At 42.5% G+C, this 24,800-nt stretch overlaps 1 protein-coding gene across 1 annotated transcript; it reads right to left on the bottom strand.

Annotated features, from left to right (window-relative positions):
- Positions 1 to 10,021: 10,021 nt before the first annotated feature.
- rorb (RAR-related orphan receptor B) lies at positions 10,022 to 24,378 on the bottom strand (the record flags this gene model as incomplete). Its single annotated transcript, XM_080739115.1, has 10 exons — positions 10,022 to 10,186; positions 11,265 to 11,377; positions 11,602 to 11,712; positions 12,058 to 12,165; positions 13,832 to 13,964; positions 14,831 to 14,952; positions 19,390 to 19,851; positions 21,166 to 21,307; positions 23,203 to 23,288; positions 24,360 to 24,378. The coding sequence occupies 10 exons, from the start codon at positions 24,376 to 24,378 to the stop codon at positions 10,022 to 10,024; spliced, it is 1,461 nt and encodes a 486-aa protein (XP_080595241.1).
- Positions 24,379 to 24,800: the final 422 nt, after the last annotated feature.

The following is a 24,800-nucleotide window of genomic DNA, read 5'->3' as shown; positions in this document are numbered from 1 at the left end:
TCGCGTGACGTAGCGCGTGGAAGGAACACGTTATTCCAACCAGTTCCTTTCCCCTCCATCAGGCGCCCCGGCTGGCCAGGGGGAGGCAGTATAGAGACCAGCATTACTGCATGTTTTTTGTGATGGTAATATGCACATTTCTAAAGTGACAATTTAAGGACTTTTTAATACCTCTCAAATGACAAATTAAACATTGGCCAAATTGTCAAATATTAGTGGCAGAAATTGTCCCCAGTTCAAATATGATCATTTTGGGGGTCACGGCCTGAAAAGGTTGAGAACCACTGCTCCAAAGAAACTAGGGCGTTATAGTCTGGTTTAACAATAAGGCCTGCAGTTCAGCAAATAAAACAATTAAAAGAATACAAATAAAGACTTTCAGTTCACTAAGTGGTTTAAATGTCAACTTGCAAAACATTCACATTTGGACTGAACCCCCCATATGAGAGACCACCAACCACTTCTCAACTCACACATTTTAAATAGATTGCATATAAATAGAAGCCTTTTATTAAAAAAAGAAGAAAAAAAGTTCTCTTGAAGAAAAAAAAAAAGCTTTTGAATTGACTGAATTGAAGTGAAATTCCCACTCCTCCCACTAGCCCCTCCCCTACCGCCCCCCCCCCCCCCAACCCACAATATCATGGGAAGAAAAAACAAATGAATGCAAATAAAAATAAAAACACAAATCAGCCCCAAATGTTTCATCATCGTCATCATGAAACGTCATGCAAATAGAACCGAACAACGACAGGATAATAGTAATAGAAGAGTAGTAGTCGTAATAAGAACAATAATAATAATTATAATAATAGTAATAAAATAAAAAATAATCTTACAATGCAAACGTAAGGGCAGTAGTAAATGCCTCTGTTTCTTATTGCTACATTATCTTTTACTTACAGTGTTATTTTCAGTTCAGCTGTCTGCAATCATCATCATCATCATCATCATCATCATCATCATCATCATCATCATATCCTAAAGAAAAAGCCAAAGCTAGCGATTCACAGTCTAAAGAGCCCTCATTCGTGCTTTTGTCGCACGCCGGGTGCCGTCGCGCACCAAAATCGTGACCTATTTAAGCTTGTATATATACTGTACTGTAGGTCGTCGATATTTGCCGCGGGACGCCGATCGATACAGCCTGGGATCCAACCTGCTTCTTGCTTGCCACGTTCAGCGTTTAGTTTTTCTCGCTTCGCTTTTCCGTCTGGAAAGCCTCCCATCGTGGCTTGTGATTGGTCTGGGGGGGGGGCGGGGGGCGGGACCAGCGTTGTCCAATGTTAAAACTCAGATCACTTCCTGGCTTGCCAGGTACGTAATGGAAACATGAGTCAAATATGGACCCCTGTTGGCCAGAATGAGTGAAGTGAAGTGAGAACAAGACAAACGTAGCGCATCAGGCTCTTTATCACATGACCACATGGGGTGGCAGCCTGCATCACAAACCGTTTTAAACAATGGATCGATGGTCCCAAGATATGAGTTCTGTTCAACCAATTTCTTTTTACCAAATTGACAAATGGGCAGATGACAACATCAACATCCCCAAAAGCATTAAATGGAAGCGCTACAGTAACTGGATGGATTACATCCACGGTAACGATATTCAAATTAGGTTGCAACCTTAATGTGTACAAAGACTTGCTATCTGTGTGCAGTGCTTGCTCTGCCATCATATTATCTATTTGTTGTTAGATTGTTCCTGATTAATATGCAAAATCACAATACAGTAAGTTAATATGATGGCAGAGCAAGCACTATTAGTCTGTACAGATACATTGCAACCTAACTGCCATATTGTGGATGTACCCTTCTATTTGATCCTTTTGGGGATGTTGATGTTGTCATCTGCCCATTTGTGGATTTGGTCAAAAGAAATTGGTGGAACAGAACACATATTTTGGGACTGTCGCTCCATTGTTTACAATGGTTTGTAATGCAGGCTGCCACCCCAGGTGGTCATGTGATCCAAGATGGCCGCGATGTGAACACGGTCTATTCCAGGCTTAGCCGATCGATCGCGGCGACGGAGCAGAAATTAGGGTATTTTTTTTTTTTTTTTACAGAGAAAAAAAATAACAAACAAGTCACAGACACACATTATTGGAAGAGTCGGGTGTTTTTTACTCACTGGTCCACGTGAACTTGGGGAGGGCGGGGTTTGGTCATTGACTGACAGCTTATTATTCAGCGGCTTTTCCGTGGTTGGAACCACGAGCAGCAAAGATTAGACAGCAGACAGATATCAGTGTACAGTAATTATTACAATAGAGACTAATATTGACTTTACTGTTGTTCTTTTTTTTGTCGTCGAAATTGTTGCGGTAGAAAAATCACAAGTGCCTGTTATATAGCGTACAGCTTAGGTTCGGACAGTGAATTCACTCTCCCCGTACACACGTGCGCGCGCGCACACACGCGTGGACGTAGCTTACACAAGGGCACACACACACACACACACACAAGTTATCAAAGCCTTGTCTGGGGATAGATTTCCATTTATGGCGTAACGTACATACACGGCAATGTTTACACTCTAGTTGTTGTTTTTTTTTATTCATTTTTGATCTCCAAAAGAAATACTTTCATAATTGATATATTTTTCTTTAATTCTTAAAATTATTAAAACCCTTCTTTGTAAATTACAAAGACAGATAAAAGCGTTGCTCCCTGAGAGATGCTATAGTGTAGTGCATCGAGCCTTTAACGAGCCTTTAACGAGGCGTAACGAGCAAAAAGTTGATTGTCTTAACGAGACACTGGGTCAGGGGTCAAGGGGTCATGGGAAGGGTCGTGGAACGGGGGGTGGGAGTGGGGGGGGGGGGCATCATGGAAGAGTCCTGCGATGACATCATCGGCCCAGACACTGAGGACCACCAGGGGGTCCCCAAATGGAGTCGTTTGGTTCCATTTATACCCTCTGAGGGTTCAACAAGAACTGGGGGTTTTACAGCGATCCCAGAGAAAAACCTTGTCAAAATGGGGGTCTAATGCATGGTCTCTGCCCTGTGGAAACCATCATGTCCAAAACTGATACTTTTCAGAAACTCAAATAAAACAAACTAATAGCGGATCTACAAACTCAAAGTGCGTCGCTTTGCACCACATTCCCAGAGTGCCGTGCTGCGAGCTTGTAGATCTTGTAGATCGTGAAAATGTGTGCAAATCTTTGAATATTATGTATTTTTAAAGCGAACATTTGTAACTGAAATCTTTCTTCTGGGGGTCAAATAAATATAGATCTTTGGGGTCCTTGTGGTGAAAAAGTCTGAGCTCCACTGGGCATCGTACGTTGTTCAAAAAACCTTTAGAAGGATTTTGAAAATATTCAAAGACTTGCACAAACGTTGTAGCCTACTTGGTTGTACGACAATGGCATTAAAAAGTAGCAGGGGGAAGGAAGCAGATCTTCAAGCTTGCAACGCTCATAGATCTGCTATTTTAGCTTATTTCGCTTAAAAACAATTTATTTATTGAATGCTTTAACCAGTGAAAAATAGCAGATATACAAGCTCACAGCGCGGCACCGAGTGCCGCGCTGCGAGCTTGTAGATCTGCTATTTTTGAAAAAGTCGTGAAAATGTGTGCAAATCTTTGAATATATGTATTTTCAAAGCGAACGTTTGCAACTCAAATTTTGCTTCTGGGGGGTCCCTGGAACTAGATATTTTGAAATGGGGGTCCGTGGCCAAATAAATATCATTTTGGGGGTCCTTCACATGAAAGGGTTTGAGCACCACTGACACAGTAGTCTCTCAAGAACAGACTAACTGAGCTCCAGTTAAGTGAAAAGGACCTTTTCCTTGACGATGGCTGGCCAGATTGCTGACATAGAAACATAGGTTTTTTCCAAAAATCTTAGAAGGATTCAAAAGACACTTATAGAATCGGGTAAAAATTCTAGTTTTCAAGATTTTTCAAAAATAGCAGAAAAAATAGCACTCGGTGCCGCGCTGTGAGCTTGTATATCTGCTATTTTTCAATAGTTAAAGCATAAAATATTGCGTCATAATGTGTTCAGGCCTAAATGGGTTAAAAACAATTTAATAATAATAACAAAAGGAACACTTTCACCGATAATGACATGCCCAAAATAGGGATGCCAGGTTAAATGGGAGAAACAAATATTAATATCAATAATATTGAACCAATGAGAAAATAATCATCAAAGAGCTTGTAACTATTGGTTTCATGAAAAGTAACCGTTTTGGAAATACCAGGTTTCCAATCAGACAGCGTCAATTCCCGTTTTAGCGTTTCAACGTACGGTCGATGGAAACAATAATCCTTGTAAGGAGCTATAGTGATTTTGGCCACTGTGCATTATTTATAATGAATATGTGCATATGTGTGCATTTATAATGAATATGTGCATATATGCAAAGATCAGAAAACCTTGCTTGTTTGTTAATTACCACTAGACCAGAGTGCATCAACATTGTCTTAAAGTCATTATAATAAGTGCTTTGTCAATCAATAGGGGTTCCTTCTTCAGTATAATTCTGCAACACCAATTTACATACTTGCAATTTACATTTTTTTTTATCGAGTTACACTTGTTGTTTTAATTATACTCTACATTACTCTATGTTATTGAGTGTGTCATGTCAACTCAGTTATTTGCCATTTAAAGGACAACTTTAGTTTTTTACAACAAGGGTTCATATTTTAGATTGTAATTAAAGAATATAAAAGATGAGTGTTAAAATTATTTCATTTGCTTCTTTCTATTGATTTAGAGATTCTTATTGCAGTGGTTGGGGGCATGCGTACAAGTGGCTAAATATGTCATTTTACACAGAATAAGCCCATTCCCAAGATACAACGCAACCTTTCATGGTTGGATGTGACTTATGGGGGCTAGAAATATTACAGTAAATAGCAATAAAGAAACTGCTGGCTTATTGTGTCTAAAAATACATATTTAGCCACTTGTACGCATGCCCCCATGCGTACGCATGCCACACATTTTAGCACGGTAAACAGGATAAAACAATAGAATGAAGCAAATGAAAACATTTTAACACTCACTTTTTCTTTTCTCTAATAACAATCTAAACTATGAACCCTTGTTGTCCTTTAAAAGCACCACCTGTAATTTTATTTCATGTTTCCATCAGTGTGATGGTGGATGACGGTCGATGGTGGAGTATTCAAAGAAAACATTATGCACATCCTCCATTGTTTGGTGCTGGCTGAGCTGAAAATGCCAAAGCAGTTTTACTAAGAACAAGAACGTGAAAACGTTTTGACCGTTTATAGGTCTTCTTCAGCATGGTGAAGAAGACCTAAACAGTCATAACATTTATCACTGCTTGTCACAAATAAATATTGGAGCTCCCAAAAGTGATTTGCGAGCTACCTTTCTTGTTCAATGGTGGAAAGTATACATTTATAGGCCACTTCTACTCCACTACATCTTAGATGCAAATCGTCGTTGTCGGGTGAAAAACGTGTATGTACAAAACCGTTCGTTTAGCCTTTATAATTTTAAAAATGATTTAAACTAGTGAAAACAGCCGATCTACAAGCACTGTAGATCGGCTGTTTTCACTACTTTTGTGCGACAGACTTGTACAATAAAGCAGGGATTTACTTTGCGAAAGAACGTACACATTTGAAACTTGGAGATACGAGGTTTCTGCCCGACAACGACGAAATATTGTACGTTTTACTGCACTTCGATCATTTGACCATTTAAATAGTTAGTGACCCCTATTTCATATTTCAGCCGATCTACAAGCTCACAACTCGTCGCATCGTGGCACATTGTGAGCTTGTAGATCGTCTATTTTCAAAGAGTTGGTGCAGATACATAACAATTTGAATATAGGACTTTCACTTGTAAACAGAATATGTCTACATTGTGTGGTATTGATACTTTTACTTAAGTATAAGAAGAAACAAAACTGTAAAACTCAAATATGATGGATTGTGATTGCAAAAGCAATGCACACACAGCAGCATCTAGTGGCAGAATGGAGAACTGCATGAAATGAACTCAAACTTGAACCCTAACATTAATTCATATCCATGAGCCTAAACGTACTGTAAGCCAGGGGGTTTTAACACTACAGGCCCGAGGGGGGAGCAAATATATACACATGCAATCAACTGTAAACCAATAATGCCCAATAACACCCAATGTCATGCTACGCAGTGGCCAAAAAGTTGATCAACATAATATTTATTTAAAAAACAAAAAGGAAAAAAAGCATTGACAATCTACGTGTGTCAATAAATATGGAATGACTAACAAAAAAAAAGGAAATAGAAAATAAATAAAACACACTAAAGTGATTGTCTATCACAGCTTGTCTATACAGGTAATCATAATAATATTGCAACTGTAAAATGGCATAAGGTTTTTCTTTCTTTTCTTTCTTCCTGACAGAGGCTATAAGCCAGCTTCCCTTCACACGCGGCTTTTATTGTGGTAGGACAACTTTTATTGTCCTAAGGCCTCCTCACTTCCTGTCACATGAACAATGCTACGGAGTTCACGGAATGTCTTCAAAAATGATTGCTGGACGTCAGTACTTCAGTTCATACTGTACATACAGTATATAGTGCATTCTAGCTAAAAGGGCTACGCTTTGCTGCCCAGCTGAAGGGGGAGGGGGGAGATTAAAGGGATATTTCACTTTGAAACAGTCCTGGGGGGGATCATTTTAAACGTATACGCTGGCTTTCGCGTGCACCACCGACCCCAGATAGTTTTTACGTTGCCAGATTCAATAATTGATCCTTCGTTTGATGATACTACATTAGAAAGACAACACCAGTCAACAGAACCTGGGATGTCATGTTTGAAATGAGTCTAACGTGGTTGAAACTAAGTTCAAAATGGAATGGACTAGGGGTTAACTTTTCTGTCTCAGTGCACCCCATTAATATTTTTTTAATCCGAGGCACCCCTACATTATAATTTTCACTCAGCTTATATTTATATCATATCATCATTGAAGGGTGGAGACCTTGTATGTCCAAAACCGTTCGTTTTGTATTTATCATCTATAAAATGTACTAAACTAGTGAAAACAGCAGATCTACAAGCACACAACGCCTCGCATCGCGAGGCTGTTTTCACTAGTTTGTGCGACAGTACACATTTGAAACTTGGAGATACGAGGTTTCTGCCCGACAGTGACGATATTTTAGTGATTATGTTGCGAGGAAAACGTTGAGATAATAGCCATTTTGGTTGGAACTGACTGAAAATAACTTTGTACTTCAAGTTTAAAATGATACTAAATATTTTGTTCAAGTGTCCAAATGAATTCCAAATATTAAAACATTATCTCGCGGCACCCCAGGGTGCCCCGTCACCCACTTTGAAAACCCCTGCTGTAGGCTATAGGGGTGTGTGCGTGCGTGAGATGAAAAGTATATCATTTTATCTAAATTGAATCAAGCAACTTAAAACGAAAACGGTCCATGGTGCAACAAAGGAACCGTAGACATTAAAATGTCTAACCCCAGAAGTGTATTTTTATTATTATTATTAAGGTGAACTATCCCTTTAAGATCAGAAAGGCAGTGTAACAGTTATTATTGCTCCTTGGATAGAGGTCAGGGTGGGGTGAGGGGGGGGGGGGGGGTCCTTCATATTGACAGCCCGGTACAGGGCCGGATTGGGTCCTTCATATTGACAGCCCGGTACAGGGCCGGATTGGGTCCTTCATATTGACAGCCCGGCACAGGGCCGGATTGGGTCCTTCATATTGACAGCCCGGTACAGGGCCGGATTGGGTCCTTCATATTGACAGCCCGGCACGGGGCTGGATTGTGCAAAAAGAGGGGTAACGGGAGGGGGCGGGGCTTACAGGAGGGGTGGGGCTAGTACAGTACAGTGCATTGATCTGTTAAGTCTCTAGATCATCCAATCTCAAGGTCTTGTAGATCTGTGAAGATTGGCCAGCTTTAAGCGTTAACTAGGGCTGTCACCATCTGGACACTTTACTGTCATGTCATGTCATGGACTTGAAAGCTTGTGCATTCGACTTTCCTTTTATTTATTTTCGATTTTTCGCTTGAATTGCAACTAATGCACATTGTATATATGGTTTTTGGTTGTCCAAAAGAAGTGGAAATAAACTGAGCTCAACTGAACTTAGAGGACGATTTCACCACTTTTCAACCTATCTTCATATTAGTGATCCTCACTAATGTTCAAGATAAAATATCATAATTCTGAGTATCTTAGGGGAGCTGTGGGCAGTTCAGAAACCCATCTACCATCATTGTTAGGCAGATTTTTTCAAACAAGATATTTAGATTTGTATTATCATGAGAACAATGGCTTCCATCATAACATTGCAACTTTTCAGGAATAGAAAGCCTGCAATTTCTATTAGCTTGGATTCACCATCGATGATGTCACTGGTAGACGGGTTTCTGAACTGTCCACAAACAGACAGATTAGGAAAGAATTGTGCTATTTTATGAGTGAAAAGTGATGAAGTTGTCCTTCAATGGTCAACTCATATGCTGTAATCCTGACAGCCCTAGCATTATCCTTCACTTATGGCTCCAACGGGAGGGGGGGAGGGGAACACATTTCATGGGTGTTACACCACTACTGGTTTATTTCATCGAGATCAAGTAAAAAAGCCCTGCAGAGCAAAGGGACGGACGGACGGGGGGTGGTGTGAGGGATTCTGGGTAAGAGGCGGGATTTACCGTGAGGTCTCTCGATTGATTGGCTGATTTCTGATTGATTGTTCAAGAGCAGTCCAGTGTCTTTTTTTTTTAATTGGACAGAGTTATTGCAGTGAAATGATTGATAGGACGGCACATCTGCCAAGATTATGTTTCTCGCAAAATAGAATATTTACGTATATATAATATTCACCTTGAAAAGTAGAAGCCATTACTTTCTTTTCTTTTTTTTTTTAAATCCTTCATATCTTTTCTACACTTGAGTTCTCGTATAGGAAGGATGCCGACACCCCTCTTTACATAGCGACAAAATCCAGACAAGGCTTTTTTTTATAGAACAAATTAAACCCCAAATCAACTCCCACGTTTACCCCATAATTCTCGTACAAGTCTCATTTTCAACTTTACAAATTCTGTACACATGAAACTATCAAATCAAAAACACAATAGACAAAGGTATATCCGGGCCATCAAGGGCTACGGTCATTTTTAAATTAGGGCTAACTTATTTTTTTTTCCTTTAACAGAACAAGAAATAATACTGGAATCTGCTCTGCGCTACAAGAAAAAATATCTACAAATAGCTTTGACTAAAATCCACACAAATTCCCTCCCCCATCCAGCTTCTTCAGGCTCGTAACGCCGTCGGTGTCAATACAAAATAAAAACGACAAACAAACAGTTTTCTTTTTTTTTTTTCTCTTAGTTTTTTTCCCCCTTCAAAGTTAAAAGAAAATAACTTACCCAGTCTGTTTGTTTGTTTGTCTTAAAAGATTGACAGCTTAAAAATTGTTCCTAGGTTTGTTTTGTCTTTTTCAAAGTCTGTACATTTCTGGTCACTCAGTCCGTTCAGGAGAAGAGAGGAGAGAGCGCCCTCTTCAGGTCGCTCGCTACAGGGGAAGCAGGGGTCGCATGTTTTTTTTTTTTTGTTCTCATCATCATTATATACATTCTTCAGACTGTATCGGTGAACAGGGGGTCGGACAGGACGGTACGTTGGTTGGACGTTTTTAAGTACTGGACATTCCTAGTATTGTTGGCGGTAACCGTACGTCTGTGGCGGCTGCTGCTGCTGCTGCTGGCTCCTTGGCTGCTCCGCGTTGGCGCCCTCCCCTGGTCCGCCGCTGCATGGTGGCAGTGAGCTCCCGTCGAGGAGCGCGGGGGAACCTGCCGCGGCGACGCAGTCGACGAGCGCCGCCAACGCGGCCTTGTTGTCGCCGACGTCTTGGCGGAGGTGCCAGACCACGTGGTGGTCCTGGTGGTAATCAGGTGGTGGCGGTAGTGATGGAGGGTGCGGTCCTTCTCCCACGGCGGCGGTGGCGCCGGGGGCAGTAGGGGGACCGCGGGCGGGCAGTCACTTGGGCATGGCCATGGCGGAGTTGGGGTCCGGGTTGAACAGCTCCTTGTAGAGCGGGGGGAACAGCACGCTCACTGTCTCGGGGTGAAGCTGCTGGAACGCCTGCAGCTCCTCCGTGTGCAGCGTGCACAGAGCCGACAGCGTGGGGATGCGGCTGATCAGCTGAGAGAGAGACATAGAGAGACAGAGAGAGAGAGAGAGAGAGAGAGAGAGAGAGAGACAGAGAGAGAGAGAGAGAGACAGGGATGAGCGTTAGAACAGTGGTCATACAGTGGTTTGGAGTAAAGCCCTTTGCACACAGGACAGTTGCGTTTTTTTTCCGTTTGCTGCATGAATAAAACGCATTGGATTTGGTGTGCAAGGCTGTGCGGAATCGGCGCTGCGGATCCCAAAAGGAGTCATAAAAGGAGTGATGAGTTTTTCACTGCATGCAACAAGACGCACAAATCGAACTGGGTTCGATCGAGAAGAAAACACACGGCCGCAGCCACTCGTCGCACGGCTAATTCGGATCCGGTGTGCATGAGGTCGTAGAGAATCATTGTTTTCTTTTAAAAAAATGAAATTGTCCGTTTTATCCGTGCGGATAAACGCGCCTGTGTGCAAAAGGCTTAAGGCTGCAAGATATATCGAAAATGTTCCTTCGTCGAGATTTCATCATGGGCGATATGCATATCGAGAGAGGCGGCATTTATCGAGGTAAATAGAATATTGACCAACTGAACGTTTTCTGTTGATATCAAGTACTTTCCAGTAATCCCTCATGAAACTACTTCTCCCCAAAAGGACACATTTATTTCCATCCTGAATGGTAGCAGGCCTAATGTTATTATTGCATTATTGCATACTGCTATACCTAGTACATGTGCAATAATGCAACTGAAAGTCAAAGTTCAGAGGCATTATATTTCCTTTTGTTAGGCTAGATATTTGTTTAAATTTCTTGAATTAATATGTCTTTAGTTTGCAAAACCTAACCTAAAGCAAAACATTATATTAAAACTATATACTGCATTTTTTATTTATTTTTTTAATTATCGTGAGTCATATCGTTATCGAGGTATTCAACAACGATATCAAATATTGACTACTAGTCCTACTGACTGATTGTACCTTACAGTGATCCTACTGACTGGCTGTACCTTACAGTGAGTGATCCTACTGACTGACTGACTGACTGACTGACTGACTGACTGACTGACTGACTGTACCTTACAGTGATCCTACTGACTGACTGTACCTTGGCCAGTGCGTCCTCGTCCATGTGGTTCTTTTGCATAATGTGCTGCAGAGCAAAGTAGATCTTCTCCTGGAGCTTCTGGACCTTCCTGGGTTCCATGAGCCACGGTCGATCTGGAACCAGAGACAAGCGAAACGCATTCACAAACGGAATCACTTCGATGCGTTCTTTAGAGGGGTTCAAGGGTTTTAATTCCTTGCTATGGACTAATTAATACAATATTTTCTACTATTTTCTAACGGAGCAGCCCTATTTAAGTTCTCTGTCTTTATTTCTTTCCCACTGTGATGCCTGCAAAGGAAAGGAACTTAAACGTCTTGAGGTCCTGAATGCTGACCTGTGGAGATGAGCACGGCTGCTGAGAACAGAGCAATCTCCTCCTCGGTCAGCTGCAGTGAACACAGGCTCTTGGCGAAGTCGAACACAGCGCTCACCAAGTCGTCACAACCTGAGCACGACGGAGACACACACACACACACACACGTGTTGTTATTCAGTTACTTCTGGACAAAACAAGATCAATATGAATGAATATATTTGGGATTAAAGCACAGCAGCGTGCACCGGTTAGTTCAACAGTCAAACTATTCCGTTTAATTGATAATGAGATTAAAAGATAATTGATTTACCAAAATAGTGAAAATAGCAGATCTATGCATGACACTGTTTTACGACTAAGTATAAAATACGGCTTACGTCGATGATTAAAAAGAAAGTCTAACAGGATTTCTTTGTGTCGATTCGTTGATAAATAAATGATACATGAAGTATAAATAAGTAGTGAATGTCTCACCTAATGCTTTGAACATCTGCATGCCTCCATACTTGCCCTCGAAGAGCACAGTGTTGTTGAGGGGGTTGAAGGCTCGGCACATCCTCACCAAGACCACCTCTAGACAACCTGTTAACAACACAATGTCATGAAGTACAATAAGACCAGCTCTAGACCTGGGGTTCCCAAACTTTTCTGTCTCAGGGCACCCCATGAATATTTGTTTTAATCCGAGGCACCCATACATTATAATTTTCACTCCCAGCACCTTATATGTATAGCATATCGTCCTTGTCGCGTGGAAACCTTGTATGTCCAAAATCGTTCGTTTTGTATTTATCATCTATAAAATGTGCTAAACTATTGAAAACAGCAGATCTACAAGCAAACAACGCCTCGCATCGCGAGGCGTTGTGTGCTTGTAGATCGGCTGTTTGTTTTGTGCGACAGTCTTGTATGCTGAAGCAGGGCTTTGCTTTACCAAAAGACGTACACATTAGAAACTTGGAGATACAAGGTTTCTGCCCGACAGTGACGATATTTTAGTGATTATGTTGCAAGGAAACCGTTGAGATAATAGCCGTTTTGGTTAGAACTGACTGAAAATAACTTTGCACTTCAAGTTTAAAATGATACTAAATATTTTTTCAAGTGTCCACATAAATTCCAAATATTATCAAATGATCTCGCGGCACCCCTGGACTGCCGTCGCGGCACCCCAAGGTGCCCCATCACCCACTTTGAAAACCCCTGCTCTAGACAACCTGTTAACAACACATGTACAGTATTGGACTTATTGCCGTGGTTCTCAACCATTGATCAGGACCCTCCCATCTGACCACTTCCACAGCCGGGTATTAATTAATTAACTCATCCGCCTCTGCCAGGGATCTTCTGTATTTTTACCTTATTTTCGGATCTCTACACAGAGAGGGCAATTCTTTCAACATAAGATGCTGCATTCAAGTTCAGGAGAGTTTGGACAAGGCAATTCTCTTGAATGCTGCCTTTGGGTATGGCATGGAAAGGAAAAGGGGGGCATTTACATTTCTTTCACACCATGTAGGGAAAAAAAACTGCATTCATGATCTGGAGAGGGCCCTTTTTACAGATAGCTAAAAGGGCAGGGGCTCAAGCCCCCTTTGATGATGTCTATGTGTGTCTGGAAAGCAGAGTGAATGACATGACCTTGACCATGACCTAGGGCATTCACCAAATATTAAAATATTCAAATATTCGAATATCAAAGTCACTATTTGACGTTGTTCACCGGAGTCGAATATTCGCTTATTTTAATTTTTGTATTGTTTTCTCTTTAAAAAATCTATAGTTTATAAAGCTTGGCTAGATAGGAATTCATAAGAATGAGTTGTCAATGCCCCTGGTGGATGAATTTGTTAATGCTCTATACCAAGGCTTCTCAAACCTTTTTAGGCCGTGACCCCCAAAATAAACATATTTGAACTGGGGACCCCCACCCTGACAAGCACTTGGAATTGTAGGTATTACATTTAATGTGACTTGGTTCCGCAGATAAATATTGTGAAAATAGCTGATCTACATGCTCACAACGCCTCGCGTTGCGAGGCGTTGTGAGCATGTAGATCGGCTATTTTCACAATGTTCGCCTCTTGCTTACCGTACTTAATATTTGACAGTTTGGCCAGTCCTGTCGAATATTCGACTATTCGAATACTGTGAGGTCGAATAATTCGAATACTAAAAATCACTATTTGTGGATGCCCTACCATGACAATATGATGAACATGACCATAATGATGAACACGATCCTCACCTGACTTGAGCAGCAGGATCTGGTCGTTCTGGCACAGCTCCATGAAGCCAGAGATGCGCTTGGCAAACTCCACCACGTACTGGATGGCATGGGTGATCTGGATGGCACACTGCTGCCACAGCACGTCCCGACTCTGAGGACAACACGCACAAGGAACTTAACACATTTGTTGCAATCAATTAAATCTCTTTGAAGGTCCATGATGCCATGGTCTCCATAGACTTCCATGTAATTCATAGTGCACGGATCATGCTCTCCCATGCCTGGATCATGCACCACGTGTGTGCACGCTGTTCACAGCTTTCAAACAAAAAAATCTGCTTGGAAATCCGTTCAGGCATTCATGAGATATCAGCCATTATGTTTTTACATTATGTAAACAAACATGGCTGCCATGTTTGAAAGATGGGGTTTGTTATGGGGGTTAAACATGCAATTTTCGTGTACCCTAAAAAAAAAAAAAAAAAAAAAAGGATCCCCTTCAAAAACGGCCCAAACTCGGGCAACTCGGGGTTGGCACAGGTACGGTACGTATACAAACTCGGGGAACTCGGGGTTGGCACCATACGTATGTGTTAAGAACAAAGGCTTTCTACAGCGCGCCTCAGTCCAGACTTGAGGATTGGTCAAGCTTCACATGACAATTTGGCCCTCCAGATAAAATCATTCAGAATTCATAAAAATATAGAACTAAAGCACATAGAAAGTAAAATGTATAGATCTAGAACACAGAATGTATAGATCTAGAACACAGATTTCATAGCTCTAGAACACATAGAATAAAAGTTCACCACTTCACTTCGAACCGAGGTTTGATTTAATATGACAATAATTATGATGGTGAAGTTAACAATGTAACAAAACCTCGATGAATCTCAGGATTGTTGTCGATGAGTCGACGTATTGTAGGTACATCTACAATACGTCTCGACAACAATCGTGATGAAATCGAATCGTGAGGTCCCTCTCACACTCACACACACACACACACACACCCACCTTGGTCTGGTACATCTTCACCTCCTCGTAGGTGTGTGTCTGCCAGGCCAGCTGCTGCAGCTCGTCGGCCGTGTACTGACACGTCTCCAGGTGGGACTTGATGATGTTCTGAGCGATGCGGTCTGCAGGGACACACAACCATTAAGGGTTAACTATGGTAATATGATGGTCTGCAGGGAAATACAACCATTCATTCATGGAACTTCTTCAACGTCATCTTCATGTCAAGGACCCCCAAATTGACACTTATTAACCTGCATACCCCCCATTTGAAAAGATACGCCAGGGACCCCCTTAAGGTAAGATTTTTACAGCTCTAGCAGTGATTCTCAACCATTTTACTTCCTACAAGATGCACACCCTTTATTTTGAAATATTTCCTTCAAAATATATTTTTGTGTGTCCATATCCATTCTAGGAGAGACACTAAGGACAAGATGCATACTCTACTTTTAGAGACACATTTATCCCCCTGGAACCTCTGAATGACGTCATATTGTAGTTTAGACAGAGCCAAACCGAAATAAATTGGGCTCTAAAAGTGCAGCATGCATTGGCATGTCCTTACAATGGGAGACACACTAAGGTTTATGTCCCATGTCCTTACAATGGGAGACACACTGAGGTTTATGTCCCATGTCCTTACAGTGGGAGACACACTGAGGTTTTATGTTGTTGTCAGCTGGCTGTGTGTAGTATAAGCCTGTCTGATCTGCTGGCTCCTATCAGATTAGCACCGTGACTCACTCTGTCACTCTCTCTGCCTCCCTCCCCCCTTCCCCTCTTCCCCCCCAATCACCCACTCTGTCACTCTTCCTCCCGCGACCGCGGTTTTCCCAGGGACCCTGAGCGCGACGGTGGGGATCTGTCAAACATGATAGAGGCACGACGGAGAACGACAAGAGTTACAAGACGGAATAATGCTGCTATTGTCCCAAAGGTGACTCTATGTGTCCCAATCTCCCCAGGAGCCAGTCATTGCAATTTTTTTCATTTTCATTCTTTCATTTCATTTGAAAGCTGGGGATCATAGCTACAAAATGATATATTGGTTGTGGAGATTGACCCAACAGTTTTGAAGATATGGCTTATAGAATGATGCCATGCTGAAATAGGACTTTTGAGATATTCAAGTTTTAAATAAATTTCTAACCTGCAATGACCTGACTCCGCCACATGGGGAGCAATCTTCAATTCAATCTTCAATTCAAAGAAGCTTTATTGGCATGAGAACACAAACGTTTACACAGTGGTGGAAAAAGTACCAACATTTTATAATAAAGTAAAGTATCAATTCTGCAATGTAGAATCACTCTGTTACAAGTAAAAGTCCAGAATAAAAAATGTACTTGAGTAAAAGTACAAAAGTATTGGTATCCAAATGTACTTAAAGTACCAAAAGTAAAAGTACAAAATGTTTGAAAATAGCAGATCTACAAGCTCACAACGCGTCGCACCGCAATGCGTTGTGAGCTTGTAGATCGTCTATTTTCAAATAGCCTTGGTATAACATAGGGCTAAAGTGGTTTATGTATGTTTTAAACTTTAGTTATTGCTCTCTAAAAAGATAATGCCACAACAGCATCTCAAGCATTATTGGGCTAAATGTAAAGACGCTACAGTGCGCCAACCGTGAAGCAGTTTAACCAATTTGCTACATACGTCTACACAAACGGTCAGATTACAAAGATAAATTGCTTAGTGAAGGCTCACAGATGTCACCATAGGGTACGCTCCAGCAGAATGTCCCGTAATGATCGTATTATTTAATGAGGAGCATTTTAATCCGATCGGTCGTCGTTTCCTTAAAAAGGTATTAATGTATCTAAGTGCAGTACACCTCGCAACCGATGGGGTCGCATGGCTGAAAAACAACAGAAAATGGCATCTGATCGGATTAAAATGCAGTTTATTAAACAATACGAAAGATACGGGTAATTCTGCTTGAGCGTACCATACTGTGACATCTGTGAGACTTCAGTAAGCACGTTATCTTTGAAATATGAAGGTTTTTGTAGACGTACGTAGCAAATAGGATTAACTGCTCAACACGAGGTTGAAGTGAATTTATGACGTGTGCAACAGGGCTAACTGTGCTAAATGTAGCATAATCAGTGTTTGTGTAACTTCAGCCAGAAGGATTATTTGACCTGATAATAAAACACAATCTACAGGCTTAACCGCCTCGCGTTGTGAGCTTGTAGAAGAGAGCAACAATAGAGTTGGGTCACGTTTTATTTGTTTATAGCCTGCAGCTAGCGCTGCAGCTAGCGCTAGCTAACGCTAGCTAGCGTTAGCCGTTAGCCACTCATAGCCAGTCAACCAGAATAGTCTACTCTAAAGTCAACTTTCCGACGGCGAGTGAACGATTGCATTCCATCCATGTTTTCTTGGCTGTCAATTTATTGTCCAAAAAAACAAACACCCTGAACGTTAGAATTAGATAGTTTAGGACGACGCTGATCTATTCAATGCTAAGCTAACTCAGTGACAAAGGAAGCTTCCGCACCGGAGCTTCACAGAAGGCAAACGCATACGTCACAGACGCCTCCAGGCAGGAACGGATCATTTCACTAGCGTAGAAGAAGAAACAGCGGAAGAACGGCGGAAGAATAATAAATAATAATACACAAAATCATACATTACGTGGTTAATAATTGTTCATTTGGAACACACGTGGCATTAAATTAATGGGATAAATACTGTGGGTTGCTTCGCTAAGTAATGGAGTCCCGATATTACCGCATTTGGCTACAAACGGCTAACAAAGGCTGGCTAGTTAGCATTTTAGCTAATATAAACTGGGAGGACTAACAGAATTATGTACCGATCTCTCACATTAATTAAAAAAAGTCTTATTTACATGCAGAGTTAAGCTCTGGCGTTTAAGTGAAATGTAGCCTAGATATTATGAGATGCTGTTGTGGCATAAAAAAAAAAAGAGCAAAAAAAAAAAAAAAAATCATTTTGGCTACAGGGAATAATGACAGTCCCCGAGATGACTAGCTGCTGGGGGTGCTGGGACACCTATATTCAAATACAGCTCATTTAAATTGAATTGTTATTGTCATCCACTTTGTTACAAATACAAAACCAGCACAATGACTCTGCGTTTCTAATTACATGTGAACACTTTGCTTGCAAGGTTGTATTTTTCCCATGGTTGATTTTTGATGGACGTATTTATTAGAAGTATTCCATAGGAAGGTACAGTTTCGTGACAGTAAACTAATATCATTGGTTCACTTGATTAATAGTGTAATATGTACACGTCAGGAAGCATATTTGGAAAAGTAAACGTATCATGTATTTTAGGAATAGCTTTGTATGCTACTCGGCTTTCCATTTTTGCAAAAATGCCTAGATGAGGAACGCGCCCCTGATATAAAATGATGAGAGGCACTCTTGCCGAAGAGACTCGTCGCCAATTGCAAGATATTTAAAAGCTATTTGGGGCCATGATGATAACCCCTTCTTCCCACTACTAGACTAATAAGGATTCATATTGTCTGTGTTATTGTTTACAACCACAATTATTCACGTGTGAATAGTACCAGTTTTATTAGTAGGCTAGTGTAGGCTTTTCAGAAGTTAATTTAATGTTTTCCATTTAATGATTTCCTTTATCAGATGTGATGTAGGGAGCTCGCGACCCTCCTTGCCCATCGGCCCCCACCGTTGCGCTCAGGGTCCCTGGGAGAAACGCGGTCGCTTCCCCTCCCCACCCCACCCCCCCCCCGTTTCCTTGTAAACCCATCACTGACCAGTGTCACTCTATACCCACTACCCAGACAGCCATCCAGCGCTTCATACAGTATTTACACATCCTTGCTGTCGGACCGAAACCTCTTATCTCCAGACTTTAACTTCTTGCGTTGTTGAGCGGTGCAAACAGCTCCTACATTTCACTTTGTGTGTATTAGCCACATTTATGGATCTCCATGTATATGATCCATGATATTAGACAAGCATATCTAAATCCGTCATTACGATGCCATCAAGGCCTGAAAAAATGCATTTTAGTTGACTGAATCAACTGTAGATTTAGTCGCCTAAAATCTTATGATATTTAGTCGACAAAAATTAGACTAAAACTAATACTTTTCAGGTGACTACATTATGATTAAAACAAAATGACATTTTATTCAAAAGACTATGACTAAAACTAAATAAAAATGTGCTGTCAAAAACAACACCTCTCCGCGCAGCATCTTACCAGGGCCGGTTCCTGGCATAAGCAACATAAGCGGCCGCTTAGGGCCACAACCAATAAGGGGGCCACATCACAGGAAGAAGATATTTTTTAAACATATTGTTACATTATGTCATGTATCCCCTATCCAAAAACTAGCGTTATTATTTTAATATGCGCTCCCTTTCCTCCTTCCTCATAATCCCAAACTTCACTCTAGGCCTGGCTGCCTGTACTTGATTCATGAGCAAGTCAATATGCCTCCAGAAAGAACATTTCGATCTGATGCTACAGATTATTTTAGGTGGCCACCTAAAATAATCTTGCATAGGGCCACTAGAGTCCTAGAACCGGCATTGCGTCTTACCCAGGTCTCCCATGCTGGCGTTGTTGGACCCCAGCTGGCTCTCCTGGTAGCCTCCGTAGCTGAACAGGTTGGGCACGGGCGTCAGGTCGTAGACGGGCTCCTGCTTGATGTGCTTCATGCCCGACATGTCCAGGCCCGACTGGTCCGGGGAGGGCTGGGTGGACTCCATGCCGTGGTAGTAGGTCAGCCCGCCGCCGCCGTGCCCGCCTCCCCCGTTGGCCAGCGCGTGGCCGCCGCCGCCGCCCTTGGGCAGCTCGATGACGTGCCCGTTGGCGTAGGTGCCCCCGATCTCGTGGTTGAGCGTGGAGAGGCCGTTGGTGAGGCTGGAGGAGTAGACGCGCGCCAGCGCCTCGGCCTCGCCCGTCTGCTGCTGCCGCTGCTCGGCGATGCGTGCCTGGTGCTTCTGCACCTCGGCGTAGAGCGAGTCGCGCTGCTTCTTGGACATGCGGCCGAACTTCACCGCTGGTTGAGAGAAGGGGGGAGGGGGGTGGATGAGGACATTCAGTCAACAGACTGTATTTGTAATCTTTGCACGGTTCCGGTTGTCCTCTCATAGACTGCGTGTGGAAATGGGAAAGTGGAGTCACATACCACCTGAGCAGCGTGTATGTCAATGTGAGACTGGTATACAAAACTAACAGCATACAGCATATCGTCGTTGTCGGGTGAAAACCTTGTATGTCCAAAACCGTTCGTTTTGCATTTATCATTTAAAAAATGATTTAAACCAGTGAAAACAGACGATCTACAAGCACACAACGCCTCGCACCGCGAGGCGTTGTGTGCTTGTAGATCTGCTGTTTTCACTACCTCTGTGCGACGGCCTTGTCTGATGAAGCAGGGCTTTACTTTGCGAAAGAAACATACAAATGTGAAACTTGGGAGATGCGAGGTTTCCGCCCGACAGTGACGATGTACTGGTGTGTGTCCCCTCACACAGGACATCAGAAGGAAGTATGGACTTGAGTTTGATGATCTGAGCTCAGTCTTTGTGGGAACTAACAGAGAAACTTTGCGTATGCTGCATGCCTGCCTGTCACTTTTGACAGAAAGTTGAGTAAAGGGATTTTGTGTTGTGTTGTTGTTTATTTTAATGTATTGTAATTTGTACTTTTTAAAGTTTTTATTAATGGGTTTTCGGTTATCGTTTGGACCCATTGTTTCATAGAATTGTGTCAATAAAGTAAACTAAACTAAACTAAGCAAACAACAAGGTAAATAGTCACAGGAGCACACAGTGCAGGGAGAAACCTTGCCTCACCAGAAATTCTAACGCAGAGGAAAGCCGGTTAAAAAAAGAAGAAACAAAAAAGAACGATAGCTCCGGTTGGCATCGCATTCATTCGCTACATAATGCAAAACAATTAGATTATTCTCACCAGTCGCGCTACGAGTTCCAATAAAAGCCACCAACCACTTTAGCCCTATTTTATACACAGGCTATATGAAAACAGCTGATCTACAAGTCTGAGTCTGCAGTTGTGACCGCAGTGGAGAGTTTTATCCTGCAGTTTGTGCCGCGAACCCTTTAGCGGCGTTCAAGTCAGCCCATATCCAGAGAGGGTTAAGACCCAGCATGACCTAGCTGAACTAACACACATGTTGGGTTTGCAACAGTGGGCCTGTGCCCTGCCCAGTGTAAACATGCGGGCATGCAATACGCATGTACAGCCATAATTATGCACGTGTGCATATCTCTCCCTCTCTCTCTCTCTCTCTCTCTCTCTCTCTCTCTCTCTCTCTCTCTCTCTCTCTCTCTCTCTCTCTCTCTCTCACCGTCTCTGGACATGCCCAGGGCGAGGCACTTCTGGAGGCGGCAGTGTTGGCATCGGTTGCGGTTGGTTCTGTCGATGAGGCAGTTCCTCTGACGGGGGCAGGAGTAGGACGCATTGTTCTGCTGACTCCTCCTGAAGAAACCCTGCATGAAGGAGACATGGTGGAGAACGTTAAAAACCCATTTAGGCCTATAATTACTGAATGCTTTAACTATTGAAAAATAGCAGATCTACAAGCTCACAGCGCGGCACCGAGTGCCGCGCTGCGAGCTTGTAGATCTGCTATTTTTGAAAAAGTCGTGAAAATGTGTGCAAATCTTTGAATATGTATTTTCACAGCAAAAGTTTGTAACTAAAATTTTGCTTCTGGGTGGTCCCTGGAACTAAATATTTTGAGATGGGGGTCCGTGGCCAAGTACATATCATTTTGGAGGTCCTTCACATGAAAAGGTTTGAGAACCACTGACATGGTGGTCTCTCAAGAACAGACTAACTGAGCTCCAGTTAAGTGAAAAGGGCCTTTTCTTTGATGATGGTGAGCCAGATTGCTGACATAGAAACATAGGTTTTTCAAAAAACCTTAGAAGGATTCAAAAGACAGAATCGGGTCAAAATTCTAATTTTCACGATTTTTCAAAAATAGCAGATCTACAAGCTCGCAGCGCGGCACTCGGTGCCGCGCTGTGAGCTTGTATATCTGCTATTTTTCAATAGTTAAAGCATAAAATAATGATACACAATAATGTGTACCCGTTCTAAATGAGTTTTAAACACCTGAAACCCTGCCTGATGGAGACATGGTGGAGAACGTTAAAACACCTGACCCCTCATGAAGAAACCCTGGTGGATAGTTCACACCATGGAGACTTCAATTCATGGATTGTTTTTGTCATAAGACACTTTAAAGGACTCTATTTTGATTGTCTTAAGTACCAGCCCTTATGCCTTAACTTAAAGGCCTTAAAGGACTGTCTCCGACCACCAAACTTTTCGTCGGAGAGTTCCTACTTTCCGACGTGCAGCTTTCCGAACTCTAATTCAGGGTAATGCTTTTCAGAAGATGCGAGTGACGTCATTTTGTAGTTGAACCGGACCTTTCAGGAAAAAAAAGTTTGGTGGTCGGAGACAGTATGGACAGGCCTTTAAGTTAAGGCATAAGCGCTGAATCAAAATACAGCCCTTGTGTCTCCATAGGGAACCACTGCTGGCCATCAAATGATTGGCTTAGCAGTGTGACAAATACAAAATATATCTATATATATATCCATGAATTCAAGTCTCCTGGAACGCATATTTTAAGCTTTAACTATTGAAAAATAGCCAATGGCGCGATGACACGGCACGTTGGTTCATCTGAATGGCTGAAACATTTTGTGTTCTGTCACCGTTATGGATTGGAAAGAGAGAGGGGGGGGGGGGGGGGGAGAGAGACATGTTGATAAAGTAAGAGAGAGAGCGTGAGAGAAAGAGATTTTGATAAAGTACAAGAGAGAGAAAGAGGGAGAGAAATTAATTGAGATAGAGAGAGAGAGAGAAAGAGAGAGAGAGAGAGAGAGAGAGAGAGAGAGAGAGAGAGAGAGAGAGATTTAGATAAAACAAAAGTTAGAGGTTGCACACTCCCTTACTGCCACCTCTGAGAAAAGTAACCAAATGGACCCTTGTGGGGACCATTAAGGGTCCCGCCCTCTCGGGGACCATTAGGTGACATGATGTACAGGCTTAACACGACAACAGCCAGGCTTTTATTGTGTGCGTGGCAGAAGACGAGGTGCCAACGCAGGGCGGTGACGGGAAGATAGCGCTCACAATGACTGAAGTAATGGAAATGCAATGGGATTAGATTACCATTATGTATTTGACAGAGAGAGAGAGAGAGAGAGAGAGAGAGAGAGAGAGAGAGAGAGAGAGAGAGAAGGAAGGAGAGGGAGAGGGAGAGGGAGAGAGAGAGATCGCGATCGCAAGATGGCATCTTATTCCTGGAGGAAATGAAAGCAGGGCTGTGTGTGGCGGGGAGGAGGACAATGCGGGGAAGGCTCACCTTACAGCCCTCACAGGTGATCACACCGTAGTGGATACCTGACGATTTGTCTCCGCAGATCTTGCATGGGATGACTTCGATTTGGGCTGCGGGCAGGAAGAGAAGAGAACAGAACAGAACGGTTACGCAACCACGCAACGGCAAGGGTTATGTAACAGCAGGAAATGAAAAGAGAATAAATATATATATATAAATATACAGTATATATAAAACGCAGACTTTGTGTCACGTACAGTTTACAGTTTACAGTTTAGGCATTTAGCAGACGCTGTTAATCCAAAGTGACTTACAATGAGCAGATAATACACATCAGATAATACACATCACAATACACATCACGGTAATACACATCACTATAAGCAAGATAATATGGCAGTACATTAACAACAATACAACAAATGCATGAGAATATCAACAATTATTATTATTGTTGCAAAACATCCCCCCTAACTTTTATTTTTATTGTGTGTGTGTGTGTGTGTGTGTGTGTGTGTGTGTGTGTGTGTGTGTGTGTGTGTGTGTGTGTGTGTGTGTGTGTGTGTGTGCATGAGCATGTGTACGTGTGCGTGCGCGTGTGCAGGCGGTGAAAAGGATACTGTGACACCTTGACCCATTACGGTGCTCTCCTCTAAACCACTGGTTCTCAAAGTAGGGTCCGGGGACCCCCAGGGGCCCATAAGAGGGGGTTCCAGCCAGGGGGTCCCCAGGAAACCGTTTGAAAACACGTAAGCCCTGTTAATTGTTTCCGGCTGTCCTAAATCAAACATTGCCGATCTACAAGCTCTCTTGACAAATCTTCTCTTATGAGGGGGTCCCTGGCTCTAAGCCTTTGTAATGACATACACACACACACTCACACTCACACTCACACTCACACTCACACTCACACTCACACTCATACAGACACAAACAAGAGCACCACAGGCTATACGCCACGATGACAGCCATGTCGTGTATGACATAATTTCTATAGGAGAACGCGAGCACACATTCACAGTCACACAGTCTCACACACACACACACGCGCGCGCGCGCGTGCACGCACACGCACACGCACACACACACACACACACACACACACACACACACACACACACACACACACACACACACACTACACACACACACTACACACACTACACCACTAATTGACTCACAGTGTATGGGCAGGTCCATGCAGACACAACCCAAAGGCACGGGACGACGACGGCGCTACGGTACGGTAAGTCAGCCTACTGTACCCTCATGCCTCTGGTCCCGCACACCACAGCACTTCTACATTATTACTACAGTAGGACAACAACACAACTACAGCTATAGGTCCTTCTCAGAGATACCAGATGTACATAAACTCTACTGTATGTTTGGAACTTAAAGATACTATATTTACAGATATTCCACGCTAGTCCACAATGCTCTACTACGATGTGTCCTTGTACAGATACCCTACGCGGTGTCCTTCTTACATGTCCAGATACACTATTATGTCCTTGACCTTCTCAGAAATACTGCTTGTCTAGGTATCTACAGATAGTCTAGGTGAGGTCCTGCTAGGTCCTTATCCATCTACAGATAGTCTATAGGTGAGGTCCTGCTAG

This window comes from Nannobrachium achirus (assembly GCF_963921795.1).
Source record: "Nannobrachium achirus genome assembly, chromosome: 12".
Classification (NCBI taxonomy): Eukaryota; Metazoa; Chordata; class Actinopteri; order Myctophiformes; family Myctophidae; genus Nannobrachium; species Nannobrachium achirus.
This window is presented reverse-complemented; position numbering and strand designations above follow the sequence as displayed.